The sequence below is a fragment of the Apteryx rowi genome, unplaced genomic scaffold (genome assembly GCF_003343035.1).
Source record: "Apteryx rowi isolate R43461 unplaced genomic scaffold, aptRow1 scaffold_492, whole genome shotgun sequence".
Lineage (NCBI taxonomy): Eukaryota > Metazoa > Chordata > Aves > Apterygiformes > Apterygidae > Apteryx > Apteryx rowi.
In genome coordinates, this window is record NW_020450752.1 from 117,968 (window position 1) to 138,919 (window position 20,952).

General features: G+C 60.6%; 3 protein-coding genes across 6 annotated transcripts in view; 1 reads left to right on the forward strand and 2 right to left on the reverse strand.

The window, feature by feature from the left end:
- LOC112972494 overlaps nt 1-7,998 on the forward strand; it is a 10,548-nt gene extending 2,550 nt beyond the window's left edge. The window contains exons 2-8 of one of the 4 annotated variants that reach the window (XM_026079094.1): nt 730-896; nt 1,878-2,055; nt 2,478-2,543; nt 5,207-5,293; nt 5,746-5,916; nt 6,590-6,753; nt 7,877-7,998. In XM_026079094.1, coding sequence (XP_025934879.1) covers nt 730-896; nt 1,878-2,055; nt 2,478-2,543; nt 5,207-5,226 — 431 coding nt within the window. In that variant the 3' untranslated portion in view covers nt 5,227-5,293; nt 5,746-5,916; nt 6,590-6,753; nt 7,877-7,998. The other 3 variants (XM_026079095.1, XM_026079096.1, XM_026079097.1) reach the window with 3 other exon arrangements.
- A 2,889-nt stretch (nt 7,999-10,887) lies between these two features.
- Nucleotides 10,888-13,601, reverse strand: SLAMF8 (SLAM family member 8). The gene is made up of 5 exons (XM_026079087.1): nt 12,817-13,601; nt 12,360-12,677; nt 11,382-11,687; nt 11,173-11,307; nt 10,888-11,093 (listed from the first exon to the last, which is right to left on the reverse strand). Exons 1-5 carry the CDS (start codon nt 13,184-13,186, stop codon nt 11,035-11,037), a joined length of 1,188 nt encoding a protein of 395 aa, XP_025934872.1. The 5' UTR covers nt 13,187-13,601; the 3' UTR covers nt 10,888-11,034.
- A 3,496-nt stretch (nt 13,602-17,097) lies between these two features.
- VSIG8 (V-set and immunoglobulin domain containing 8) lies at nt 17,098-20,952 on the reverse strand. The gene is made up of 7 exons (XM_026079123.1): nt 20,904-20,952; nt 20,133-20,308; nt 19,355-19,556; nt 19,039-19,203; nt 18,238-18,360; nt 17,849-17,984; nt 17,098-17,266 (listed from the first exon to the last, which is right to left on the reverse strand). The coding sequence occupies exons 1-7, from the start codon at nt 20,950-20,952 to the stop codon at nt 17,098-17,100; spliced, it is 1,020 nt and encodes a 339-aa protein (XP_025934908.1).

Below are 20,952 nucleotides of genomic sequence, written 5' to 3' on the forward strand. Positions count from 1 at the left end.
GCCCAGGGCCCCCGTCGCCGTCCCGGGCAGGGCCGGTGCCGCCGAAGCCGAAACCGAAAGCGGCGACCGGCGGCGGCGGCGGCCCGCGGTGAGTGCCGCAGCCCCGGCCGGGCCCGCAGGCTCGGCGTGTCTCGTGGCCGCCGTGGGGCTGGGCCTGGCCTGGGAGTGGGGCCGTGGCCGATGTCGGTGTGGGGCCATTCCCGGTCTTGGTGTCCCCGTGGGGCTGTGCCCAGCCTCGGTGTCCCCACGTGGCCATGGGGCCATGCCCGGCCTCGGTGTCCCTGTGGGGCCGTGCCCAGCCTTGGTGTCCCCATGAGGCCACACAGCTGTGCCYGGCCTCGTTGTCCCYGTGGGGCTGTGCCYRGCCTYGGTGTCCCCACGGGGCCATGGGGCTGTCCCCAGCCTCAGTGTCTGTGTGGGGCCACTCCTGGCCTTGGTGTCCCTGTCCACAAAACGTGGATGTCCCCATCCGGGCTGGTCCCTCCCAGCTCCCTTCGTGCCCCATGGAGGAGACAAGCGGTCGCGGGTGTCAGGGCATGGACCGTCTCCTCCTCGGATGAGTGCAAAATGAAGGTGCTGGGGCTGCACGGGGTGTCCTGGCTGATCTCCAGGCATTGCTGAGGATCCCTGGATGAGTCCACAGGCGCCGTGGGGCTCAGGGTGTCTGTGGGGACGGGGGGCAGACCCTGCGCTACGTGCCACCTCACTGGTGGGCTCTTTCCTCTCCAGATGCCCTTGAAGCCTTCAGCAAACACATGGAAAACTTCAGCTCCCTGGAAGTGAAGAGGCTGAGCGAGCACTTCCTCCCYGACATCATCCACGTCCTCGAGAGCGATCTTCACTCCATGCTGCAGGACCTCACCAGCGTTCACCTCATCACTGCTCGGCAGGCCCAGGTACCCCCTTCCCCACGGCACCCCGGGGCGTGCTTTCCTGCAGCCTCACCGCAACAGCTTCTTAAAAGTTGGCTTCTTAACACCGGCTTCTTAAAAGCAGGTAGGCGAGCTAGGAACTTTTCAGCAACTTAATGATTGCAAAGAAGAGCACAAGCTTAACTAACRCCACTGACAGGGCAAATGTGGCAAATGTGGGGCTTGCTTTCTCCCTCACCCTTTGGGTCACAGCTCYCTCCTCAGCAGTCCTGACTCTTGTTTAAGCTGTCTGAAATTTCGGGAGCTTAGACTGCGTATGCAGAGCTGAGCTTATGGTTGTTAGAAAGTCAGGTCCCTCTCAAGCGTGTGCTGCGTGCGTTTTAGCCGTCCTTCATCATTCACCACTGACTTTGTCTTTGACTACCTGCACGAAGTATCAGTTGGTTTTGACTATGCTGGTGGGTGATCCATCAAGTCAGAGAGATGTTAACAGCTATGTTCACTCTCTGCTGGTTTTAACTTGACTTTCTCAGGCTAAACAGATTTTGTTTCGATCCTGTTTGGGCTCAGAGAAATGAAGCATGGCCTATACAGACATCTTTGCCTACATCGGCTGTAATTCTGCCATCCCTGAGTACTTCAAAAGATGCAAGAGCTGGATCCAAGCCCACCGCCCTGGGGTTGCAGGGGAGGCTGGTGGCCGCGGAGGGGAGTCTCTCCCGATCTGTTTGAAAGGAGCAGCTCTGCCCGTGCCAAGTCCTCCAGGCCTGACGTGTCCTACGCATGCAGCTGTTGCCGCTGGGCAGGCGGTGCTGGCATGCACAGTCCTGTTTCATGCTAGGGGAGGGGAAAAGTGAATGCTGAAGATGTAACATAACCGATATGCAAACCAGCATGCTCTGAACCTGAGGACTGGTACCCGCGTTTGCAGCATGCCCTGACCCTGTGTCCCCTCTCTGGTTCCCTTATACTCTCCACAGCTTTGCATTTGTCCTTCTCTTTTAGTATTATGCAGACTGGGAGAAGGCTCATGATGCAGCCAGTGCTGCTGAGAAGCTGGTGGGAGATGTTATGATCCAGGGGCAGGTCGTGATGCTGGACCTCTGGGTTTACCTCTTCGAGCTACAGAACAGGTCGTCTCACCCCAATCTCCATGCCATGCTGGACGAAATCATTCAGAACGGTAACTGCATGTCACTCGGTCGGGAAAGGGACCGGGAACAGAGCGGGGCATCTGTATGAACCAAACCCTGAGGGTGGGAGAAGGAGAGGTGGGAGAGGGGAATGGGAGACGTAGTGGCAGAGAAGGAAAAGACTCTGTATGGAAGAGGAAACCTTGAACACAACTTCCTCCCTCTGTTCATGCAGCAGCAGGGGTGAGAAGATTGCCAATGGTGGCTCTGCCAGCTCTTGGAGAGGGTRGCTGAGATCTGTGGTGCTGGTGACATGAGACAACATTCAGGTGTCGTAAATAGGAAAGGGATTTCACAATTACCATATTCTTGTTCATTAACTGGGTAACACAGACAATACTGCAATTCACACTGCAAAAAATCCTGTGCCAGCTAACAGCACAAATTTTGCTTTCTCTCCTGCTCTCTTTAGGTCACAATCTGTTAAAGGAGCAATTCTTGAATAAATATGGACATCCTGTCGAGTCGGAGCTGCGAGGTACTGTGATAGGACTGGGCTTTGGATCACACAGAGACTGTATTGTGCCAGTACACAACAGAGCTGAGTCTGGCAGGCATCTGTCCATGCTGAGGAGGCAGACATGCCTGATCTGAGGGTGGCTCGAGGACAGGTTTGGGTCGGTGGGCTGCTGTTCTTAGTACATGTCATTCCCCAGGCCCTGGCTCTGTTTGTGCCCTGCCTGAGCGTCAGYGCACATCCCCACTCAGTTGGCATTTCCCATTTTAATGGAGAAATTAGAGTGAAAAACAACATGCTAAAACAGTCAATCGGACCAGTCCAAACCCAGAAGGTGTTTCTGGACTGAGAGGCTGGACTGGAAGAAAATTTTCATTATCTCTGAATGCAAATGCTGATGAACAGAAAAGAAGCCATGGACGATACAGGAGAAGAGATGGAAGTGCAAAGGGAGAYGTAGGGGATGGAAGATAGGGGTTTGTGCTGTGTCCATCTCATCCCATGTCTTGATTACAGTTTGCCAGAAAAAGCACTGAGAAACCCTTTGCGCGCTGACAGAGAAGCTCACAGAAGAAGCTTTTCCAGGGCACTCCAAAGGGAATCAGAGTTTCCCTATTTCCAGCTGCTACGTGGAACTGAAGGTGGTCTCAGACTGTCACTTCAGGAAGCCAGTCCACCAGGAACATGAGGTGCTGGAGGCCGCGGGGGAGTTGAATGAATATCGTCTCCACAAGAAAACCATGACGGAGCTGGAGCGCATCACTCCCAACTGGCTCTTTCGCTGGTGTGCCTGGTCCCATAGGGTGCCCGTCCTGGTGATGGTGAGCGGAGTAGCTGGCATGGGCAAAACAACRCTGGTGCAGAAATTTGTCTTTGACTGGGCCAGGGGAAGACACTACCAGAAGTTCACCTTCGTTTTCTTCTTCAAATTCTGGGAATTGAGTTGAGGAAAAGATGAGCCTTGAATCTCTGATCTGTAAAAACTACCCAGGCCTCAGGGGTACACTGAGCAGGATCCTGCAGGACCCTGAGAAACTGCTTTTCATCTTTGATGGCTTGGATGAGAGTAAGAGTGACTTGGCGCTAAGCAGAAGTGGGTCTCAGGGCCTGTGCACGAAGCCGAGGGACGTGAAGCCCGTCGTTGTGATCATTGCCAGTCTGCTGAAGCAGACGCTGCTCAAGGGATGCTCCGTGCTGCTGACCAGTCGCCCCAGCAAGCTGGCCAGTCTGGAGGCTGGAATCTTCCACAGGGTGGCCAGTATCGTGGGATTCCTCTCCAAGGAACGGGAGAGATACTTCACCAATTTCTTCAGAGATGACAAAACCTCAAGGGAGGCCTTGGCATATGTGCGGGACAGTCAGGTTCTGTACACGCTGTGCTACAATCCATCCTGCTGCTGGATCACGTGCACCGCGCTGCAACCCTGCTTCACGGCTGTCACCAGGAAGCTGCAGCCCATGCCCAAGACGATGACCCAGCTCTTCGTGAGMTACCTCACCCACATCATTGACCAGCCACAGCCAGACGCGGCCTGTGTGGGAGGACATCCGAGGCATCCTGGCTCATTTAGGGTGGCTGGCTGACTATGGCCTCACTAACCGCCTTCTTGTCTTCGATGACAACTATTTACAGGCTTTTGATGTGCAGAACTCTCCGTTCCTTACTGCCTTCCTGGTGGAGAACCCCAAGAGCTGGGAGTCGTGTGAAGTGACCTACTCCTTCTTTCACCTTACCCTCCAGGAGTTTTTCTCTGCTCTGGTACATTACCTTGATTACCAGGAAAACAACTTAAAATTYGTATTGGACAATGCCAGGTCTTGTAACTAAGGCAGCTATGAAATCTTCTCTCGTTTCCTGAGTGGTCTTTCCCATCCTGCAACCAGAGCTCCACTGGAGAGATACTTGGGCAAGTTTTCTGCAGAGGTGACTCGTCATGTCATTGGATGGCTAAGTAAGATTGATTACAAGAAACTGCAGAGTGCGAAAGAGCCCAAAGAGAAGAGGAAGCTGATAAATGTGTTCAGTTTGCTCTTTGAATCCCGGAACAGCCAGCTTGTGTTTGACGTGGTTGGCCAAGATGCTTGCATGGACTTTTCAGAGCTGTACCTCATGCCTGTGGATTGTACAGTCCTTGCTTATGTCTTGAATTGCTGCAACAAGATAGAGCGCCTGATCCTGGATTCTTGCTACATCCAAGATGAAGGCCTGGAGAAACTTGGTWCTGAGTTGCACAAAATCCGAGAGCTGAGGTGAGAAAGTAGCTGAGGAACAGGGATGGGATACTGCCTTCGCAGGAGAGTTTTTATGATGAGGAGCTACAAGAACCTCACCATAAGCCTTGTCCCAACCTGCCTTCAGCCCTAAAGCTTTGCTGTGGTGCTGCTGTGGAGCACTATCATCTGGGGACAGAGGCATTTCAGCATCTGGGAGAGACATGATTCAGAGGAGAGCTTGGAGGAGGCCAGGAGGAGCCAGGCTGTGCTGCGAGAGGTGTGGGGATGACAGCCTGGGAGCAGAAAGAAGGAACGAGGAATGGAGGAATGGAGGGATCTGAGTCTAGAATTGCATAAAACCTGCAGATCTTATTCCTTAATCCTGCTAGCTGCTAGATCACTTGCTGTGGTGGCCCTGGTGGGTCTAGCCCTGCTTTCCAGGCTTAGGTTTTCTTCTTTAAYTTCCACAGTCTCATTCAAAATGATCTAAAGGATACTGCAGTGAAGGACATCTGCTCTGCCCTACYGAAGCCGGACTGTCGCATGGAGAGCCTGAGGTACCTCTGATCCACCTGGGGCCACAGCCAGCTGCATCCCCCTGCTACAAGCTGCATTTCTTCAGGCTGCTGGTCCCTTGCCTTTTCTTTGGCCTCTCGCAGTAACCCCGCATAGACATGGCCRTACATGGTGGCATCCAGGCCATCCAGCAAAAACCTCGCGGGGGTCTCTTTCTCTCCCAGTTTGTGCTGTGGCTCGTATCTGTCTCTTACCTGTAACCCTCTGTGCCGTCCCTTCCGTTCTTCTTTTTCACCTCTCTTAAGATAACTGGTCTGTAGCCTATCACCAATGTCTCATTCCTGCCCTGCCTCATCTGAGCTGTCACCAGTCCTTTTTTGTCCTAATCTCTTGTAGTATCTCTCTTTCTAGCTTTCCTGTTTTCTCCCTTTGTGCTGTTCTGGCCTCCTCATTCTCATCAGCGCCCTCCTGTTCCTGTCTCCCTGTCCATTAGTCTAGAGGAGAATGCCTTCACCGAACTGTGCTGTGAAGATCTGGCCTTYGCCCTGAAGGAGAACAAAACCCTGTTGAGGCTTGACCTCAAGRAGAACAAGCTGCGGGACGAGGGCCTTTCCCACTTGTTAAAAGCGCTGGAGAGCCCAGGGTGCACGATACAGAAATTAGGGTGAGTATTGCCCAGGTGATGATGGGCCACATGGCCACATCTGATGTTGGCGTGGATCTCCAGCTCGTGTTTGTGTCCCATCTCGTGTTACGTGCCCCTCACTGAGCAGAAAGGGAAATTCACCTCCAGGAAGCTGGAGGGCACCACAGGCGCTGCCGCTCAYGATGTCCGCTGAGCTGGAGCCCGAGGTTGGAGGCAGCCGCTAAGGATAAGGCAATGTGGACAGTGCCTGGAGCCAAGGGGAAYGCTGCCCCTCTGTGGTGCCTGTTCAGTGGTAAAAGCTCTGTAGTTTTCAGCGGTCCAAACTTTTCAGACACAAAAATTTATTTCTGATCTGAGCAGAAGATAACGAGCCAGAAGGATTCACAGCGGGACAGAGGAACCTCCTAAGGGTCCCATTACATAGTGCTCTCTTTCAGGGAGAGAATRAAAGAAGCAAAACATCCTTCTACCCACTCCTTTGCCTTGGTGGGAGGAGATTTTTCATCAGAGCATCTGCTGCCKGCAGGAAGCTCATGTGCAGCTGGATGATCAGACCCATGGCTTTGGTCTGGGAGCAGCAGTGGGTGGGCAGGAGGCCAGCGAGGCCAGGGAGAAGGTCAGCGGTGTGGCCCTGTGAGGAGGGATGGTGGGTAGATGCTAACAGGTTYCCCCCGCGTTGGGTCCTTTGCAGGCTCCACAGCTGCAGTCTCTCAGATGGCTCCTGTAAGCAACTCTCATCTGCTCTTGCCCAGAACTCCAGCCTCCGGCATCTGAATCTGGGAATATTTTCACTGATCGTTGCACTGCTGACATGCAGATCCTCATCCAGAGATGTCCCAACCTCACTGAGATCCGGTAAGCTTGCATGCTCCAGCTCCTCCTGCCTATTCATCCACGCACAGTGGGATCTGTCGTGCATGCGTGGATCTGCACTGTTCAAGCCTTGGTGGTGTCGCCTTCATCCAGGGGATACAGGCCTAAAGTGACCGTCCCCAAAATAGGTGCCTCCCTCTGAGCTGATCACTCAGGGCTTTCTTCACATCTGGCAATATGGGAAGAGTTATTTTCAGCTGAAAGTTGGCATCCTTAGCTACTGCTCCAGAAGGACACAGGTCTTGTGTCTTCTCTGCCAGCCCCGAGAAGTCAACTTAGATATCCCAGGGCATCTCCTGTGGCACCAGATCCACAGTTTAGGCTGAAGCCCCTGGATGGGATTTGTTTTTGGGCCGCAGACCCCCACACATGCCTCCATGGCTGGCTGAGCTCTCGTACCAGCAGTGGTGCCTGGAGAGCGATGCAGCTCGCCCTGAAGTACAAACCTGTTCCTGCTCAGTTCCCCAAGGACCGTCGTGTCCCAACCTTYGCTCCTGGTTCAGAAAATCCCTGTACTGCAGGTTGCTGGAGGCAGGAAGGGTGATGCTGGGGTGATTGCCGCCTACGTGCCCTGTTCCTAAACACTTTCCTTAAGCACCTGCTTTTGGTGCCTGCTGGAAACAGCGCTGCAGAAGTAGATAAGGTTTGGTCTGACCCAGGAGGGCTGCTTTTATGTCCCTCCACTGTGTCTTTATGGAGTTTCTGTGGAAAGACCAGCTGTCTGCTTGTCCTCTAATGGCCCAAGCACCGTGCATAAGTATAAATATTGCAGCCGATCTTCTAGAGCGGCCCTAATATGACCCTGGGACCCCACAGGGTGGATGAGGGGTGAAGGTCTGTGGGAATGTCATTTCTGAGCCTGGGCCTGGGGGGTGATGGTAAGTGTGATAAAAAATGATGGTGGCTACGCTACCCCGGCGTGGTGGCAAACCTCGCAGCGCAGCTGAGCGGAGCCGGCGGCGGCACTGCRCACACCAGAGGGTGCTGCCGAGGCAGCGCGGGGACAAGCTCTGCTCAGGGAGGTGTCTGAGACACCAGCGTCGCGTGCGACGGAGGGTCATGGGGCTCCGAAGTTGCTTCACGAAGCGTCGCCCTTGTTCTCCAGGGTCTCCGCTCCCGRCTCTGCAGTGAGAGCGAACTTCCCCACTTCTCCGGCGCTCCCTGAGGATAAGCTCGCCCGGGTCTGGGATACTGGGATCCAAGTCCCACCTCTCCTCCTCTCTCCTCCTGCAGCCTGGGCTTGAATGATTTCACCTCCGCAGTGGAGCGGCAGCTGAAGAACCTGCAGAGAGACGGGCTGAAGATGTTTTTTTGATGGTCGCTCTCTGCTTGGGAAGCCCTACAGAGCTGGGCGACAGGAGCTCGTGTCTGCCGCAGGGAGCCCAGAGCTGCATTTTGTAACGTACGGGCGGGCGAGAGGCTTGGACAAYGAGATGCTCGCTAACGGGCAGGCTCTGAGCAACGGCAGCAGATCGCACATCCGCACGGTCCCTTTCTACTGCCGGTCCGTGTCCTGCGTCCTTTCCCTTGGGGGTGACGGCAGCAGCCTTTTTGGCTTGCTGGTGGCGTGGCGGGATGCTGAGGGAAAGGGATGGGAGACGGAGCTGYGACCAAATGCTCAGGCACCCTCGCCGTGTCCGGGCCTCCCCGAAGGGAGGAAGGAAGCCAAGAGGCGGCGCGTGGAGCGCCCCAGGGTCAGCACGGAGCAGTAACACCCAGATAAGGAAGCAGATCCGGTGCAAGACGTAATGACTTTGATTGCAGCCCGAAAGGGGTGGCAGAGGCCAGCAAGCCTTGCCCTGGCCCAGGGCGCGTGTTTACGTGCCGGTGCCATCTTGTGTGATGCAAGAGCCGTCTCCTTATTGCTACCCTCCAGGCAGCTTGTTTGATACCCGCCTGCCCCGTATCCCTCCTCTTCCTCACACCCAGCGGCTCAGGCTCCCGCCGAGTTACCGTTGTGGCGAGGGAGCGGTGGGGAGCCTCGCGCTCAGCCAAGGGCTCCCTCCATCCGGAGAGCTGGGGGCCTCCGTCCTTGCGGGGCTTCATCCGGACGCCGAGCCGGGGGTCCRTTCCCGGTGAGGGCGGCAGGAGGCTGGGAGACGTCTGCGGCCGCAGCTGGGCGGCCCACGGGTGTGGAGCGGCCCTTGGCCTGYGCCGGGTCCCCCTGGGATGTGGCACCGCCGCCGGGAGCCACGCGACGGGGTGACAACGGAGCTGCGCTCGTGCCCGAGCTCCGGCGGCGCCTGCTCCCGTTTCCTGCGGGTGCCCGTCCCCGAGGCCTGCGGTGGCAATGCCAGGACGGCCGCGAGGCAGAAGCGGCCCCCACCCAACATCTCCACGGGGCAGGACGGTGCCTCTGACCTCTGTCACGAGGAGAAGGGGAAGCTGCTCCGTTACCGCAGCCCGCCTGCGTGCGCCGAGCTGCGTGCGGCCTCTGCACCCTTCGCTTGCAGGGGACGCGTCCCGGGGGGTGGGGACAGACCGCGGTGGCTGGGGACCCTCGGTCAGGCTGTGCTGGGGACTTGCTGCCCCCCTCGATGCTTCCTCAACCCGATTAAAGAGCAGTTTCGTTTCGCGTGTGGGTGGGAATCGTTCCTGCCCCGGGAAGGAGAAGACTTTTCTTGGTGCTAAATTTAATACGCTGTCGTCCCTCCTTGCTGTGTCAACCAGAAAACGCTCCGGGAAGTTGGAGCCAGGGGAGGTCAGACCGAGGGAGCTTCGGACACCCCCCCCCCACCGGAGCTGTGGGAGGCTAAAACCCCCCCGAATCCYCATTTCCAGTGACGGGAAACGAACCCTTTCCGTTTCTCCCTCCCGCGGGAGCTGCGGTCACGCACGTGGCTTTTCAGCGCATCCCCATCCAAGCCCGGGGGTGGGCAGGGGTAAAATCCCTTGGTTTTGGCTGCCTGGTGGGTTCTTCCCCTTTCCGTGTGCTGCCGCTTCTGCTTTCACGCTCGCTTCCCCGGTGCAAAACCTGCCRGTGCCCGGCGGCGCCGCGGGGCTGTTCGGTTTTCCGGTGCCYGTTCGGGTTGAGGCGGCAGCAGCCGCTTGGTGCAAACGATTTGCTCTGCAAAACCCCTTTCGCCGCCTCTCCCGGCCTTTTCCTTCGGCCGCGGCCGGAGACGCCGTTGCGCAAGAGCCTCCGCGGGGGGAGCTGGGGCTGCGCCGCCGGCCAGCTCCRAGCCTGGCCGCTGTTTTCCGGGAAGAGCCGCCTGGAAATCCCCGCGGCCGCCTGATTTGGGGAATAGCCGGGAGAAGAGGCTCTTGGCGTGGATGGAGGGGATGAGCACGCGGGGCCGGCACGAGGGCAGGGGCCGGAGTGGGCCGAGGGGGGGTGTCGACGGCTCGTTTCTGAGCGCAGCCCGGTGTCACCGGGGCACAGCGAGGACATGGGGCCACCGGCCGGCGAGGCTGGCAGGGGCAGCACCCATGAGACCCCGGCCCTGGGAAGGGGACGTGGACCTGCCTGGTGCCCCCAGCACCCGTTAGTAGCCCAGGCAGCAGCGCCAGCTCCCAAACTCAGTGCTGCTGCATGGGGCAAATTCTGCACGGGGCAAATCCTGCATGGGGCAATGCCCATATGGGGCAATTTTTGCATGAGTAAATCCCTCTACGGGGCAATTCCTGCATGGCGCAATCCCTGCATGGAGCAATTTCTGCAGAGGCAATGCCTACAAGGAGCAGTCGCTGCATGGGACAGTTCCTTCATGGTGCAATGCCTGCATGGGGAAATCCCCTGTATGGGGCAACTCCTGCGTGGGGCAATTCCTGCACGGGGCAATTCCTGCATGGGGCAATTCCTGCATGGTACAATGCCCACAAGGAGCAACGCCTGCATGGGGCAGTTCCTCCCCGGGRCAATGCTTGCGGAGAGCAACATCTGGGCTGGTCATCGGGTGCTGCCGGCAGCTTCGGGCAGGAATTGCCCCCAGCCGAGCGCAGCGTGGTTAACAGCCCCCCTTGCTCCGACGGGAGCCGGGCCCCGGCGAGGTCAGGCGCTGCCGGCAGGAGCCTGGCTGCCCGATCCCTCYCTGCGCTGCCAGGGCTGGCTCCGGRTYGGCACCTGYGCGGTGCCGGGAYGCGCTGCGGCTCGTGCGCACCGCCGGAAAGCGCGGCCACGTTTGCAGGGAGGGCTGGCAGTTTCAGCTTTCCCTTTTATTTTTCTGTCGTTTCGTATTAACCCCCTGCTGTACAGCTCCGCTCGGATGCTCCCGCCCTTCGGCAACACGGAAAGCGCTTTTCTCCCCCGTTTCAGCTGGCGTCCTAGACGGCGTCGGGCTCGGCGTCGCGGCTGGCGGCCGGCAGCTCCAGCACGGGCTTCCCTGCGGAGAGAGAGGGCAGCCGTGGCTCCGCTGCAGCCCAGCAGCACCCATGGGTGCCGGGCAGGCAGGAGGCACCTACTGGCGCGGCGGCGGCAGCAGCGGTGGTGGGCGCAGGCCATGGCAGCGGCGATAGCGGCGGCGGCGGCGGCGAGGACCAGGAGCGGGGCGGCGAGGAGCAGGACGTCCCCGTAGTGGCACGAGGCCTCGGCCAGCCCTGCGCGGGGACGCCAGTGGGTGGGTGCCGGCTGCGGCGGGGGCCGCGCGGGTGCCGGGTGCCCGATGCCGTACCTGCGCGGCGGCAGTGCTCCCAGGGCAGCACGGCGGCGGCGGTGGCCCGGCTCACGGCGTTGGCCGCCGTGCAGGTGAAGGCGACGTGGCGCTCGGCCGGCGCCAAGCTGGCCTGCAGCACCCGGCCGGCCTCCCCGAGCGCGCGGCCGTCGGTGCCGGGTGCTTGGCCCCCGCTGCGGGCCCAGCTGTAGGTGACGGCGGTGCCGCCGGCCACTGTGCATCTCAGAAAGGCCTCGCAGGGCTCTGCAGAGCCGGCCCGGCGCTGGCTGGACATGAAAACCTCCACGGTCACCTCCGTCACCGCCTCTGCACACGGGGGATGCTGCGGCTGAGCAGCGGCAGTCGGAGCATCCCCTGGTCTGGGCATGCGTGCGCGTGTGCGAGCACATGCGTGCGCGTGTGTGAGGATGCGCATACATCGTGTGTGCCCGTGTGCATGCTGGCATCCGTGTGCATTCCTGCATGTGTGAGCCTGTATTTATGTGCATGCATGTACGTGTTTGCGTGCATGCATGCGGCTGTGTGTGGGGGCAGAGGAGGGATGCACGTGCACGCGTGTGCTTGTGAGCACAAGTGTGCATGCATCCACGCCAGTGTTTGGCTGCCTGTGTGTGCTTGCATGCATGTGCATGCATGTTAGTGCATGCGTGGGTGCATGCATGCGCGTGCGTGCGTGTATGCACGTGAGGGGTGCATGCAAACACATGGGTATGCATGTTTATGCGGGTGCATGCATGTGCATGCATGTTAGTGCATGCGTGGGTGCATGCATGCGCGTGCGTGCGTGTATGCACGTGAGGGGTGCATGCAAACACATGGGTATGCATGTTTATGCGGGTGCATGCATGTGCATGCATGTTTGTGAGTGGGGTGCATGCATGCATGTTTGCATATGCACATGTGCACTTGCAGGACGTCCTCTCCCAGAGCCCACCCCAACACCCCGCTCTCGCCACCCCCCTCAACCCGCCACTGTACCGTGCACCGTGAGCTGCAGCACCCGCGTCTCGGTCCGGCCCCGCGCGTCCACCAGCAGGGCCGAGAAGGTGCCGCTGTCGCCCAGCTCGAGGCTCAGGATCTCCAGGCTGAGGTTGGCGTGGAGCCGGCTGCGGCCGCGGAAGCGCGACTGGTACAGCGTCTCCGCCGAACCGCGGAAATAGGTGGCCACCAGCTCTTCGCGTGCCGCCAGCCACCGCCAGATGACGTCTCGGTGCTGGAAGCCCGGGCCGGCGTCGGCGGCCAGCAGCACGGCTCGACCCACCTCGCCGGCCACCCGCGCGGGGGACCGGGCCGCGGCTGCGAGGGGACGAGGTGGGAGCCTGACGCCGGGAGCCCCTTGGGCCTTTTGCAGGCCCCGTGTCCCCAGGTTTTAGCATCCCCCGGGGTGGCTCGGGGTCCCCAGCCCCTCGCGCGCGCGGCGCTGTGCCGCCCTTACCTTGCTGCAGCAGGAGCGTCAGCGCCAGGCAGGGCAGCATGTCGCCGCTCGGCAGCCGGCGGCGAGCCGAGCCCGAGCTCGGGCAGCCGTCGTCGCTGCAGGAAATCCCCCGGCTCCGAGCGGCGAACCTTGAGTCATCGCCCGAAACCGCAGCCCCGGGGCGGAAGCCGCCCGCAGAGCTCGCCCCCAGTGCCGGGGAGCCCTCGTGCGGCCGCCGGAGCCCAGGGCGCCCGCCGGGGCCTGGCAGCGGTGCGTCACGGTGCCCAGGTACGCGATGGCCGGGCTTGCTGCACCGTGCCGTGCCGTGCCCCGCTGTGCCCGTCCGTGCTGTCCCCAGCCAAGCCAGCTGTGCCAAGCCTCGCCGTGCCATGCCCGGCTGTTTGACACCATGCTGCACCCAACCGTGCCTGTTTGCACCGTGCCCGGCTGTTCCGTGCCGTGCTGCGCCCAGCTGGGATGTGCCCCGCTGGCCGTGGCGCTGGGACCGCGCGGGCGATGCTGCRGGGGGGGGCTGCAGCGCGTGGGGGTTTCTCCCTGCTCAGTCACGGGGGGGAATTTCCCCAAATCTAGGGCACGTCCGGCCGCCCCAAAGGGCTCTGTGATGGAGCCGGTGGAGGGGATGGGGACYCCGGCTCGGACCCCGTGGTCTCTCCAGCCTGGCAGAGGCTGAGACGAGCCCAGGGCTGGGTTGGTCCCAGCTTTGCTGGCGCTTGTGCTGCTTTTAGCGTGTTGGAGGYGAAAAAAGGCAGACGAAAGGGGAGCAAAACACCATCCTGCGAGCTGGTGTCATCCGCGTGTCCCATTGCAACAAGCCTCTCTATTAAACATCAATTGCCTTCTTTATTTAGCCGGGCTTTTGTTACCTCCTTAATTTGCTCTGGCCCTTGGACCCGATCAACCTTTCAATCGCTGCCTAATACCATCGGGATGAAGCATCACTTCAAAGCGGCAGCTCCAGGGCCGGTCCGACCTGTCCGACCCGGCCTCGGGAGCGGGGAAGGTTTCACGCCGTCTGGCTTTGCCGGGACGCTGCAGCCGCCTGCCCYGGCTTCTTCCTTAACGCTGTTTCTGCTCTTTAAGCGGTGACTCGGGTGGAAAAAGCCAAAATGGTCCTCGGGGGCTGCGCGGTTGCCTGGCAGGGGGCTCGGGCTCCCCGGGGGCGTCTTGGCTCCCGGCTGCCTGCTGCCACCAGCCCGCGAGAGCCCCGAGACAGAGACCGGCACCGGCTGGGCGCGGGGAGCCACGTGCCGGGCTCGCCGGCTCCTTGCTCCGGGGTGACCATTAAACCGGGGCCGATGAGCCGGGCAGGGCTGGGGGGGCCTGGGCTTCCCGGGATTTGAGCCAGGGTTTAACTTCAGTGGAACGTTTGGACCCGGGAGAGCTAGTCGTGGGCCGTGTCGGGCTGGGGTTCAGCCGCAGAGGCTCGAGGTGGGATTTGGGCTGGGGCCAAGAGCCAGGGCAGGGTGAAGTTTGGGGCTGGGGGGGGGTCTGAGCGTGGAGTCTTGGTGGGACTGAGGAGCTGGTGCTGGGCTGAAGCTGCGCTGGCCATTTTGGGGGTCTGGTTTGGGGTAGGGGGGACTGAAATTAGGGTCAGGGACGGGAGCTGAGGTTGCAGCTGGAGTTGGGGTTTTTGACAGCTTCAGGTACGAGACATAAGGATGGGGATATAGGTCGGTTAGGTTTAAGTTTAGGGTTAGGTTCAGGTATGAGAGTTAAGGCTAAGCCTGGTGTTAGGGTTAGGTTTAAGGCTGGGTTCAGGTATGAGGGTTAAGGCTATGGCTGGGGTTAGGGTTATGGCTATGCCCAAATTCGGGTTAGGGTTAGGTATGAGGGTTAAGCCTGGGATTAGGGTTAAGGCTACGGCCAAGTTTGGGTTAAGGGTAGGGTTAGGGCTAGGTAGGAGGGTTAAGGCTGGGGTTAGGGTTAAGTTCAAGGCTGGGATTGGGGTAAGGTTAAGGATATATATAAAGCTCTGGGCAGGGTTAGGGCTAAGGCAGGGGTGAGGGGAGCCACATCAGGGAGCTTTTTGGCTCAGGGCCTTGCAATGGGGAGTCTGGGCCCAAAGGCAGGCTTAGGGTTAAGACTACTGTAACAGTTAAGATTAGTGCTAAGGTTAAAGTTAGGGTTAGCACAAGGACTAGTGTTATGGTTAGGATTAGCGCTAGTGTTAACGCTAATGTTAGTTTTAGGGTTAGGTTTATGGTTTGGACTAGTGCTAGGTCTAGGATTAGCAGCAGGGTTTGGAGTTGTGTCCGACTCAGGGTTGGTGCTAAGGTTAACATTAGGGTTAGCAGTAGGTTAGGGTTAGTGCTAGGCTTCGGGTAGGAATTAGCGTTGGGGTTAGGCTGTACCGGACTCTGGCCACATTTGCCCTTTGGGGCTGGCTCCAGTCACTGTCCGGGCTTGTTTTTCCCATCTGACATGGGGACACTCAGGGACAGCGGCAGGTCGCCACCGCCCCCAGTATCGTCCCCTGCTCCACAGCTCATGGGGACCTCAAGCGGGCAACGGTGACGGCTTTTGGGGCAGGTTCCAGCTGCTGGTRCCTGGGTTTCTTGGCTCTCGGGCAGGCGTAGGAACTGGTGGGACTGGTGGGACTGGTGGGGACTGAAGCCACACGGCTGCGCCGGACTTGGGACGTGCCAGTTTTCGGTCACCGGCTGCCTTAATGAGAGGTAAGAGGTGGGTGAGAGCAGGAACGCATCGACTCTAAAGGCTGGGGAGCAGGATCACGGTTAAGACACGGCTTAATTTCAGGCTTTTGGCATTTGCGGTTGGGATGCGAGGAACTCCCTTTGGGTGACGGGTGCTGCCAAGACCGTCGCCCGTCCCTCAGGCTTTGCCCAGCCACCCGGTGCCAACACGTGCCCAGCTCGCCCCGAAGCGGCCACAGGAGCTTGCATCAGTAGCACCGACGCGGGAGGTTGGGATGGCGAACGTGCCGGGCGCCTTGCAGCCGCTCGGTCCGAGTTGGCTGCAGGGATATTTATGGGCTTCCAGCCTGCCTGGAGGAAAGGTTCAGGGCTGGGAGCGACAGGTTGAGACCCTGAAAACACCACCCGGCGTGAGACCCCCGAAGCCTGGGGTGCAAACCTCCCCCGGGATGGCGTTGCAGGACCTGCCTCCCAAATTAGCCTTTCCCTCCCCTCAATCCCCTTTCAATAAATCAGTGCTGCAGACACAGGAGGGCTCCGCAGCCCAGGAAAAGCCCGGGGCTCCCTTGGGTCTTTCCCAGAGGATGCTGCGGCCCTTTGAGGGCTGCAAACTTGGCAGCCTGGCCAAAAAGGGGGATGCTGCCGCTTCCCCGGGGCTCCTCCACCGGCCGCCGCGAGCGGGAAGGCTCCAGCTGGCAAAACGCAATGCGGCAGCAGGGTTTAATTCACTTTTGGGTTTATTTCATTTCGTTTTCCAAACTGCAAATCCTGGTGCCAATGTCAGCGGCGTCTCGAATAACACAGAATTGCTAAGCCAATCCTGGAGGCGTTCGCCGCGCCGAGGCGGGAGGCTGCCGGGCAGCGAGATTTGGGTGTTTTTGGGGGCTGGCGATTCTCTGCTCGACCCTGAGCAAATGCTGGGGATGGGGACGGAGTGTGGGGGGGAAATAAATATTGCTGAAATAGTGTGGGCCTGGCTGGGGGGGGGGCCTCTGGAGTGAGAGGGCTGCAGAAACGCTCCCAAAGCTCTTCTGTGGACAGGGGCGGGGGAAAAAATACAAAAAGGGGCCAAAACCAACAAAAACRTGATGAACCCAAATGACAAAATTACTAAGGGCAGTGTTAAAAATCGTGTCTCGTAAAGAAAGGAAGTGGGGGGGGGGGGAACGGACCTGAATTAATGACCTCAATTTGCATGGCGATGCCGGGCTGGGTGGAGGCGATGCCTCAGTGGCAAGGAGGGAGCTGGGGTCACCCTGCATGGCGGCCCGGGAGCCGGGCTGGAGCATCCCTCYGCAGTGGGTTACCCCCTCCTGGAGCGGTGCCCGCCGGCCACGCCGACCCGGCCCCGTGAGCTTGGCGGAGCGTCGGGAGCGGCTCCGCGCCTCCTGCTGTGCCGGGCAGCCCCGGCCGGGCTTGGCTCGCTGGAATCGCTTTGGTTCCGCGGCGCCACAGGCGCTCCCCACCCCGGGGAGTCAAATCGGGACGTTTTGGGGAGGGCGGCGGGACGGTGCTGGGGCGCTGGGGCCCGGCGTGCCGCAGGGCCGGGCCGCTGGTGGCAGCGGTGGCTTGGTGGCTCCGTCAAGTCCAGCGCTGCCGTTTGGGGCTCGGCGATTGCGGGTGCCGTTTACAGGGCCGGGCAGGTGACCTGGTGCCGGATGCCTTCGTTGCACATGAGGGCGGCTGCTCTCTCATCGCTGTCGCCGTGCTGGCACTGCATGTAGCTCATGCCGTGGGGTGAGTAGCTGTGGTGGCACACGTTGCACGCTCTGGTCATGGTGCCTCCCGTGCTGCTTCTTGGGAGGAAGAGAAAAGTGAGCGCTGGTGGCACCCGTCAGTGCCCAATGGCATCCATCGGTGCCTGGTGGCACCCATCAGTGCCCACTGGTGCTCAGCAGTTCTTGATGGTGCCCTGTGGCACCCGTTGGTACCCATTAGTGCCCATCAGTACCCGTTGGTGCACATCAGTCTGGTGGCACCCATCAGTGCCCAGTGGTGCCCAGTGGCACCCATCAGTGTCCATCAGCACCCATCAGTAGCCGGTGGTGCCCATCACTGCCCAGTGGTATGCAGCAATGCTCATTAGCACTCCATGGCACCCATCAGTGCCCATTGGTCCCCAGTGATGTCCATCAGTGCCCACCATTGCCTGGTGGCACCCATCCGTGACCATTGGTGACCACTGATCCCCAGGAGCCCCCAGCGATGCCCAGCAGTACCTGGTAGTGCCCATCATTGCCTGGAGGTCCCCTGCAGTTACCATCGGTGCCCAGTGGTACCCAGCGATGCCCAGTGGTGCCCAATGTTACCTGCCRGTGTCCGTCTGTGCCTGCTGGCCCCTTTTGGTTGCTGGCCCTGGGCACGCYGTGTCCACTCACCTGCAGTCGCTGGATGCCCGCTGGCACTCCTTCCGGCGGTAGTGGCTGACCAGAGCCCAGATGAGGAGCCCCAGCAGGGTGAGGAGGAGGAGGGAGCCCAGGATGGAGCCCACGATGATGCCCGCTTGTCTTCCTCCTGCTGTGGGAGCAAACCCTGTCACCGCCAGTCTCCCTGCCGGCTGCCTGCAACTGTCCAGTTCCCGGGGCAGCCCTCAGCCGGGCTGCCCCGGGTCTCGGTGCCCACAGGGCCCACCGCAGCACGCTGGCAAGCACAGCCAGCCCTGGGTGGCCCCCAGCTGCCTGAGCTCTGGATGGGGTTGGCAAACCTAGTGAGTAGAGCCAGCTTTGCCATCACCCTCCCAGCATGGCCTTCCAAAGCCTGCACCTACTTTGCGTGGGGTTGAGGTTGAGCTGGCACGTTGAGTAGCCCACACGGTTGGTCACGCGGCACTGGTACACGCCGGCGTGTGCCTCCGACAGGCTGCGGATTAACAGGTCGCCAGGAGCACGTCCTGCATGGGAGAGACAGGGTCCTGTGAGCCCCCACGGCTGCCACACRTTGGGACACGGGCACCCTCCGACACAGGCGCACACAGACACTGGCACCCATGGAGATGGGTGCACGCGGACAGGGAAACACACAGACGTAGGCACCCACGGATACAGGTTGCATGTGGACATGGGCACGCGTGGACATGGGCGCCCATAAACACGGATGCACGTAGACATGGGAGCACACAGACATGGGCACTCACAGACATGAGCACACACATACACACACACACACACGGAAACGTGCAGACAGACATAGGTGCACATGGACATGGGGACACATGGACACGGGCACCCACAGACATGGTTGCACAGGGACATAGGCACCCATGGACATGGGCACCCACGGATATGGGTGCAAATGGAGATGGGCACTTACAGACATGGGTACCCACAGAYGCCAATGGACATGGGTGCATGTGGACATGGGCAAATACTGACATGGCCACACATGGACATGGGCACTCCTGGACACAGGCGGGCAGCGACCCAGGTGCATGCAGACATGGGCACCCACAGACACAGGCACCACCAGACATGGGCACCCATTGCCTCCCTCCAGCCCACAGGGCTGCTCTCCCCAAGGGAAGCTTCCCGGAGTGCACGCAGCCCCACTGGCACCCATCACCCCCTCTTACCTTGGATGGTGCCAGAGGGCAGGCGGCCCCCGCCGTAGCCACTGGCCAGCTTGGCCCACTGGTAGGAGAGGGGGGTGGTCCCTCCTTGGCTGTAGCACCGCAGCAGGATACTGTTGCCCTGCGTCAGCTCCCCCTCAGTCCAGCACTGCGGGGTGGCCGGCTTCTCTGCAGCGTGAGAAACACCATCAGCGAGGCAGAACCATGGCGAGCAGGTGCCAGGGCCACACAGGGGACGGTGCAGCAGCAGTTGGATGCTGCACCACAGCCCCTGCGCTGGGGATACCTGCCGGGGCTCAGGGACAGGGACAGGGCTCACCTTGCACGGTGACGATGACTTCGTGCACGGCTACAGTGTTTTTCTTCACCCGGCACTGGTAGGTGCCTGTGTCGGAGACCTGCAGGTCGGCCAGGCGAATGGAGGCGTCGTACTGGCTGGGGTCATTCTGCACAAAGGCCACTCTGTTCTGCAGCCCCGAGCCGCTGCCATAGTTCACATGATGGTCGTGGTAGGACAGGAACTGGCGGGGGGAGCAAGCGGTGAGGCCGGGCAGGGCCAGCCCAGGCTGGTGGCAACCTGGGGCTGCTAGCCAGGAGGGGAAATGCCCTAGCTATTTCCACGAGACAGCCATCCTGCCTGTCCCTGCCAGACCCTGCTCAGCCCTGCCTGCACTGCCTGGTCCTTCCCAGACCCATCTGCACTTCCTGGCCCTGCCGGACCCTGCTTGCCCTGTCTGGTCCTGCAAGGTCATTCCCTGTCCTGCCTGCACTGCCTGGTCCTTCCCAGCCTTGCCAGCCCTGCCTGGTTCTTCCCAACCCTTTCAGACCCTGCTCAGCCCTGCCTGGCCCTGCCTACACTGCCAGGCTCTGTCTGGTCCTTCCTGGCCCTGCCCAACCCTACCTAGTCCTTCCCAGCCCTGCCCGTGGCTGCGGGATGCAGCTGGGCGATGGTTCCTGTGACTCTGCAGGTGCTGACACAGGGAGGCTCCCGAGGCTGCACAGGGGGCTCCCCCCCCCCACCAGCTGGGCAGAGGGGAAACTGAGGCACAAAGGGTGAGCCGAGCCCGGGAGCCGCAGTGGGCACCCAGCACACTCACCACGTTCTCCGGGTCTTTCCGCTCGGGCGTTATCTGGATCCACTCGATGCCCAGGTCCTGGGGACCGTTGTCTTCAGGCTCGAGGACGTAGGGGCAGCCCAGCTTCACGGAGTCACCCTTAGCCAGATACAGGACCTCCCGGCCCTTGCCGTTGATCCTCACAGCCAGCAGAAGAGCTGGGAAGAGAAAGGCACTGGTATCGCTGGCCGGGGAGTGCGCGGGCGCCCACGCAGGGCACAGCCCACTCAGAGCCCTGGCACCCCGACCCCGCGTCCCAGCAGCACCTGACCCACTGGCAGCAGGGACAAAGCACAGCCCTGCAGGGACCCATCTGCCATGGCCAGGCATCCACTGGGTGCCAGGCACACGCCAAGGCCGGGCATCCACCAGGGCCGGGCATCCCGCYGGGACCAGGCATCCATCGGGGCTGGGCACCCGCTGGGGCAGGCTGAGCCGTTGGCACCGCGTGGAGGTGATGGGTTCAACACCGGCTGCCCGGCTTTGGACGTGGCGTGTCCAAAGGGTGGGTGTCTGGGCCTCCCTGAGCACGGTCGGCTCTGGCTGCTGGTGCTCCACCGACCGCAGGGTATTTCTGTCTCCATCCTGCCAACCCTCGGCACTGCAGCCCGGCCTGGCACCCCATGGCGCTCTAGGGCTGGGCAGGGACACCTCCATCCTCGGGAGCATCGCTGCAGGAGCAGGGCTGGGCGCTGGGCGCTTGGCATCCCTCAGTGGCACCCCGGCGAGGCGCAGGAGCCCRGTGGCGCCTACCTGGCATGAGACCCAGGAGCAGGAGCAGGCCAGTGCCGTGCCCTGCCAT